Raw genomic sequence first — 7,886 nt, 5'->3', positions numbered from 1 at the left:
CTTCAAATAAGGAATATCCAAAACATTATTGTTTCGGTTATCACTTTACATGACAAGACAAAATAATTATATAATATTTTATAAAATTTATCTTTTTTATCTCGTTGCGCCATACGTTAGGACAATAATATGATAAGATCCACTAATCAAATACCACAATTCTAAATATTGACATGTTTGCTACAAATAGTTTGAAAGTAAACATCAGGTTTAATATTTAATAATTTTTAATTTTTAATTAACTCGATTATAAATTGCGATTTAACTAATTAATGGAACTTTTTTAGCCGTAGTAGTCCATATAAACTTGTGTGTAGCCCAATGAAGCTTATGTTCACAACCCATATAATAGTATAATATAGCTAAAGCCCAAATTATTTTGGCATCCAATCATCCATTACATTCAATGGCAATTTTACAAAAGAAGTAATCTTTTTTATTCTTTGATAAAATATTTATGGTAAAAATTAAATAAAATATTTACTGGCGGTTAGGTAAATGTCGCTAAATTCTAAACAAAAATAATTAATTTTTGCGGCGGTTCAAAATCACCGCTAAAATGAGTCAAAACCGCGAGGAAACGTTGATTAACTAATCCCCGCAGTTGTAAAAAACTGTTGCTAAAACCTTTCCGACACACTATCTAGTCACAGTTGAATAACCATCAGGAAACACAATTGCGGCGGCTTGAAATCGTTGCTAAATGATGTATTTAATTTGGTGTAGTGCGATCATGTGAGGTCAGAAGGCTTCGAGTGGAGTAGTGTATGTTGGGAGCCAAAAAGTCCCTCCACAAAGGCACAATAAATGTCCTAAATATATAGGGGAAGATAAGACACATGTCGGATGCTCAGCACGCTCTCCACGTGTCTGAGGTGGATTCAGTGGTGATGAGGTAGTTATGCTTGCCAAGTGTCTGTGAGATTTGACACATGAAGGGGTGCTTAGAGATCATGAAATTTACAAATGAGACCGGGAGGTCTAATAATAATGAGACGGGGAGGTCTAATGAAAATATGATATTGAGACTTAGAGGTCTACTAATAATGAGACCGGGGGGTCGGCATGTACTGTCAAGGTTAGAAAATGCACTAGTGTGCTCGGGAAGTACACTAGTGAGGTCGAAAAATTAAATACACTAGTGAGCTCCGTATGACAACAATGAGGTCGAAAAATGTACTACTAAGATCGGGAAATGCACTACTAAGGTCGGAAAGTGCACAAGTGAGGTTGAAAAATACACTAGTGAGCTCCATAGGACAAGTGGGTTACACTATAACCCTATCAACAACAAATGTTCATTTTATAAAAATAACATACCTTCGGACTTCAGTATATTTAAAATTAACATTTATTCATGATTCACGTTGCAATGTGGACCATGATCTACAATATTATTTGCCTCCTCAAAAGCTGTGCATATCTCCTTAAGTTATACTCCGTAATTCAAATCTGAATAATATCTTTAAGTTGTAGATTTGTGTGTGTGTGTGTGTTTTTTTTTTTTTTTTTTAAACTAAGCCTTGATCGATTTTTGTTTCAAATTCCGAGTACAAGTTGCTGTTTTAATGAATATTAAGGCCTGTTATTCACTATAGGCCCATATTTGAGTTTCCATTGGTACCATTCCTTTTGGGCTAGCTTAGGTGCTCACAAATTTTTGTACAATATAAATCTACATATATCCAACACTAAATCTCATGTACAATAAAATTACTTTTGATGGTAAATAATTTAACTTGATGAATCAAGGTAGAAGTTGGTAATAGACTACAACTCTTTTTAGGTAGTTTAGGCACAATTAGGACTAATGGCCCAAAGGAAGGGTTTACTTAAGTTTAGAGTATTGAGTTGGTGGCTTATATATGGCTTGCTTTAAACCAATAACCTAGCTCAAGGCAAATTTTTATGTGGATTATGGTTCACACAACTATGTGCACTATGAAATTATAAATATAAGATACGTTTTTTTTAATATAATAAAGGTATATTATTTGTGTATTAAATGTACATTATTTGATAGTATACAAAATAAAGTACTTTCAAATAATGTATTTTAATTATATTAAAAATGTTATTTTTATTTTTATTTATGGTTCCATGCATGGTCCATAGAATAATGATTTTATAGATCAAAAGCAAGTAAGCTCATGAAGTCCGGTTAACATATTTAACTATTTTTTTTAGATGACAAAGAGAAATCCGGAAACACTACTCCAAAATGTGCACTAGGTAAACTTCATTCTTGTTGTATAATAGCATCCAAACCACACGTGAGATGCAAATCGCATTGCTCGACCTAGAAGATGTTGACAATTAACATATTTAGCTTCTTCTTCTTCTTTTTTTTTTTTTTTTTAATGAAAAGGAAAACCAACAATCACTATCTAACAGTGTGCACTGGTAAACCCCTAGCGAACAAAGAGCCATAATGAAATAAACCAGTCTAAGTTGCTCATAGTTGACTGACTCGAACAAAAAAGACCAATAAACTACTTTTATTGAAAATTCAACTTGAAACCTTGTAACTACCAAACAAACGGTTTAACTAATTTGATTGAATTGCCCTTACATATTTAACTTTGAAGTAGTTGTGGTCCTGTGGAGCTACCACGCTTATATGACCTAGAGCAGTTATGCCCATCATGCATGTTTGTACTTTACAAGTTCTTATCTTGCTTGCAAATTGAGCGGACACAAAGCTGTACTCCTCTTATCTTGTTTGTAATCAAACTCCACAAGGCAACCAATAGAATTTTTTTTTTTTTTTTTTTTTTTTTTTTGTGTTTTCTATTTCCATTTTGCATTATTTGCCTATTCAACCTAAATTAATTCTGTTGGTGGTTAAGGCCCTAGTCCCTAGGCTCAAACTATCCACTAGAGTTATTCTTTACGTAATATAATATAAATAAAATGAATAAAGGCGGAATTTTACGTTAAAATCCTAAAAGAAAAAAAAATCACATGTCTCATAAAATTTTTTTTTAAAGTTAAAACTGCAATGTTTTCCATTATAACAGCACTATTAAGTAATGCAAGTTTAATAGGCCATTTAAGACCATTGTGTTGTGGTTTGAAATGGAAGTAACAGTTTCGATCAATTACTTAGCTTATAATAATGGCATGAAGCTATTTAAGCATGACCGTACCATCCCACTTCTGATCTCTTGTTACAATCTCACACAACACTATTTTTAGTTACTATAGGAGATCAGTTATAGACAACAATCTTTAACACATAGGAATTCTTGAGGCAATAATGCAATAAAAATATCAACTTTGACTGGAGATATGCTTGATTTTGTGTATCCGCAATTGAGGTTAGGTTAATTAATTACTGTATTTTACATAATACATGTATTTGATTTGTATTCTTCTAACAAAAACAAGTCATCAAAGGAGTTTACTATATTATTTTAATGAGTAAGAGGTATTATCGTCGACAAAATCCAATTCAAATTCATATTGTCATGCTAAATTTTTAATACTTATCCATTAGCGAGCAAAATGCCCGCAGGAGCATCCGTCTTTCGATCTGACGAGAAAAGCCGTGCGACAATCCACTTGACCACTACACAACAGACACCATTAAACATGTGCAATCTTGATAATCTCTTTACAAAAATGTGAGAAGCATCATGTACTTGTCGGCTCAAATTAATAAACCCCACTAATTGCCTGCCTAATGAGTTTAATCCCATATATAATTCACAAATTCGCAATAGGGATAACCTTATAATTAAAAAGTTAATTCTATTACAATGCAGTATTTGTTTATAACTACTTTTCCAACCTTGTATGTTTATTACAATACAGTGTGTGACACTTTTTTTTTTTTTTTTTTTTTACAACATTCACTATTTTTACCACTGTAAAATTAATTTGGACTTATATAACACTTGCATAATTTGACTTTTACTCAATATAATTCACATCCTTTTTACGAGTCAAACCTCTAACTATGTAATTGTATTAACAATTCGCTCTTAATTATTCTCTCTGTCCCATTTTACATGTCCTATCAACTCTTCATTCTTTGCTTATTTTCTTTAGTAAATTTTTATTATTTTTAAATTTAATTTTTTGTGTTTAATAGTACTTTTAATGTAGTTTCTAAATATATAAATTTTATATATTGATGCTAAACTTAATAATATGAAAAATTAGATTAAAAATTACTCCAGTCAAGCCTCGTTAAACGAACCAAACAATCATTTTGGGACGGAGGTAGTATGTGTTAATTAAAATATAAATTCATAATTGGGTGGGTATAGGAACAAATAAAGACGTATGATTATTGACAACTCACACTGTATTGTTCAGTACAGTTAAGCTGTACTGTAGTAGTGGACCACGAGGGATTCGTGATGATACGCACAATCATGTGCGTAAAGAAATTGATTTAAGTTTTATTTTTTTTTTTGAAAAGAAATTGATATAAGTTGATTAGCTAATGTGATAATGACCTTCACTTACCAATCGGTTGTACATTTTTTTATAACCTTAATATAATGTTGTCAATGTTGTCTGCACAGTGCTTCGTCATCGTCCACTAGTTTTTTTATTCACTGTATTATTGATTCCAACTCAGATTACGACAAAACTTTAATCATCATTACCAAATTAAAACTTTGGGTATTTTATGTGTAATTTAAACACTAATTTTACCTGCATATATGACTGCATCCTATTATTGTACTTCCACAGTAGTACACATGCAGCATGCTGCTATATGGTTCAACAAATTCCCCTAAAATTATGTAAGGAAAACGATATATGTAATTAAAAGGGGTAATAATTAATTATTATTATTATTAATACCAAAGTCACGAAATTGATTCTTTAACACACTCTAAGTTGAACCTGTCCAACAAAATTTTAGTAGTACAATTTACTTCTCTTATATGATAAACATGTTATTACACCTGAACGAGACAGTGGCACAAAAAATATTTTAAAATAAGTAATCTCCATATTACTTATTAGCATTTCAATAATAATAATAATAATAATAATAATAATAATAATAATTATTATTATTATTATTATTATTATTATTATTTTATTATAATTTGAAAGCACAGAAAATTATATATTAACTACAATTTATGTGCCTCCAAATTATGAAATATATTTCTTTTTGTGAATTAAGACCGTAAGTCTATAAGGTGTTGAGGACCACTTTTAAACCCGGGTTGGCCCTGTCCATGTGCGGCTAGGGTGACGACACAGGGAGTCCAATTTTACGGGGCTCAATTTTTAATTTTTTAAAATAATTATTTTATATATAATCTATTATTTTTATACTTGATAGTTATTATTATTTTTTAAAATCTATTGGTCTTAATTGTAATTAAAAATAAAATTAGATGGAATTGACATCGAAATTTTGATTAATAATTTTGTATTTAAATATGTACGAAAAATATCATTAAATTTTGAATTGCATTTTTCTTTGTTAAAATTTTGTATTATATTTGAAAAAATATTAAATTTTATTTTTGGCATAGAATATAATAACTTGAAGTTCATATAAACTCGAACTCAATTATCTCAGTTATAAAAAATTTCTAGATCTTCTAGACTTCTATCTTAGTTAAAAGAAATAAAGGAAAAATAAAAGTAACGTAACATAACTCCATTTAAAAGTTTAAATAATGGACCGCCGTATATTTACATATGACTTTTCCACTTGTAGGCTCCATATTTACAGTGTCATAAAACATTGTTTAATTTTATTAGTGAATATGAACAATTTATAAAAAATATTTTATTAAACACTAAATAAACTCGAAAAAAAAGTATTAAGAAAATTAAATTAGACAACTCTCCATGACTGCTGTTTAAGCTCTTCCTTCTGCAGGTTTATTTTCATCCCTTCACTAATCATTGTGATTAATTCTCAAAAACATAGGTAAAAGCAAGAAGCTTTTTGTGCTTAGCTTTATCCTTTTGGTTATTTTGTATGTTCAAAAAAGTCTAAACTATTTGTCCACATAGACTCCGATTTTCCAAAAGGTAAAACTGTAAAAGGTAATAATATGGAGTAATAATTTTTATACTAATGGGCGTCGTCTGGTTGATAGCTTAGTAGTTTAAGCTGTTGCCTAAACTTAACTCTCCATTTTTCCCGGCCGGCTTCGTCCCCGCGGTAATTTTTAAGCTCTACTATTACCAGCTCCTCCGTTAGCCGGTTAATCTCTACTAGTAATGCGGGATGACCATTTTGCCCCTCCACCCTAATTCCAGCATTCTTTCTAATCACTTTCATTCCCTCCGCTTTAGCAATCCTCTCTACTCTGTCGACGATTTTCTCCGGCGGTTCGGCCGATAGAACCCGCTCGGTGTCGGCGATGGCGCTGTGAGTAGCGAACAGACCGGACAAGTTGACGCCGGGGGAGAAGGAGATGAGATCGAATGCGTTTAGGTATTTGTTCTCTGTTTCGCTCTCGTTGTCGGTTTTGAATTCGAATTCGGATTCGATTTGGGGTTTAACGTCGTTGAATCCTTTCCGGAACCATGGATCGGCTTTGATTTCGTCCACCGTGATGCGAGTGTCAGGATTGGTGTCGAGGAGGCGATCGAGGAGGTGTTTGAGCTCTGGCGAGGTCCATTTAGGGCACCGGTACTCGCCTTTGTAAATTTTGCGATACATGTTCATTAGATTGGTATCGTTGAACGGCAAGTATCCGGCGTTGAGGACGAAAAGGATGATGCCGCAGGACCAGATGTCGACCTTAGCGCCGTAGTAGCCTTTCTTCGCCAGGATCTCAGGAGCGACGTACGCCGGAGTGCCGCACAAGGTGTGGAGGCGGCCGTCGGGTCGGGCCGGATCCGTGACGGCGCTTAATCCGAAATCGGTGATTTTGAGGTCCCAATTCTCGTCGAGCAACAGGTTCTCCGGTTTGAGATCGCGGTGGTAGACGCCGCGGGAGTGACAGTAACCGACGGCGGAGATGAGCTGCTGAAAGTACTTGCGGCTGAGATCCTCACTGAACCGCCCTTTAGCCACCTTGGTGAAGAGCTCCCCGCCTTTGGCGAACTCCATCACGAAATAGATCTTCGTCTTGGTAGCGAGAACTTCCAGGAGGCGCACGATATGATGGTGGCGCAGCCGGCGCATGATAGAAACCTCCCGTTTCACGTGGCCCGTTAGCCCGCCCTTTAGAATCCTGTGTTTGCTCACCGCTTTTATCGCCACGCTCTGCCCCGTCCTGATGACCCGCGCGTGATACACCTTCGCGAAAGCCCCACACCCAAGCAGCTTCCCCAGCTCATATTTCCCAAGAATTCTCCGGTTCAAATCCTCATCTCCGGCCGCCGCCACTCCGGCCAGCGAACAGCTCTCTTCATTCATTTTTTACACCCAATCCACCAGCACTCCCCAGTCACCCAAACTCAACCGCTACAAATCTACAATCAACAAAGAAGCTCGTGGTTTACAGGATCCACAACCCAATGTATTATATTAGAACTCAGAAGAAGCTAAACACAGATTCCGGGAAGAAGTTTGCAGGTTTATGAAGGAAGGAAGGTGAGAGATGGCAATGGAGAATATTGAGAGGAAGATTCCCGAAAATGTACGGTTGGTTGTTTATTGATTCCGAAATGCGTGGTGAAATGGAAAATGTTATTGCTATTTAAAGCCAGGGGACCCGGAGACTATTATTTAAAATTAATCATTAAGTTTCATTTGAAAACATTCTTATTTCACTTCTTTCTTAGTACGGTCCAAAAGCATGTTCACGTCTTCAACAGTTCAACTTTCTTATTAAAATTAACCCAAAAAAATTACTCGTAAAAAAAAAAAAAACTATCTCAGTATAGAACTCTCTTTATAGTTTCTACTATATTTCAACACTCTGCTAACATGTCAAGTCCTAATT

At 34.2% G+C, this 7,886-nt stretch overlaps 1 protein-coding gene across 1 annotated transcript; it reads right to left on the bottom strand.

Annotated features, from left to right (window-relative positions):
• Window positions 1-5,790: 5,790 nt before the first annotated feature.
• On the bottom strand, window positions 5,791-7,607 carry LOC116006770 (CBL-interacting serine/threonine-protein kinase 14-like). Its single transcript, XM_031247260.1, has one exon. The coding sequence runs from the start codon at window positions 7,355-7,357 to the stop codon at window positions 6,062-6,064; it is 1,296 nt and encodes a 431-aa protein (XP_031103120.1). The 5' UTR covers window positions 7,358-7,607; the 3' UTR covers window positions 5,791-6,061.
• Window positions 7,608-7,886: the final 279 nt, after the last annotated feature.

The sequence above is a fragment of the Ipomoea triloba genome, chromosome 15 (assembly GCF_003576645.1).
Source record: "Ipomoea triloba cultivar NCNSP0323 chromosome 15, ASM357664v1".
Classification (NCBI taxonomy): domain Eukaryota; kingdom Viridiplantae; phylum Streptophyta; class Magnoliopsida; order Solanales; family Convolvulaceae; genus Ipomoea; species Ipomoea triloba.
This window is presented reverse-complemented; position numbering and strand designations above follow the sequence as displayed.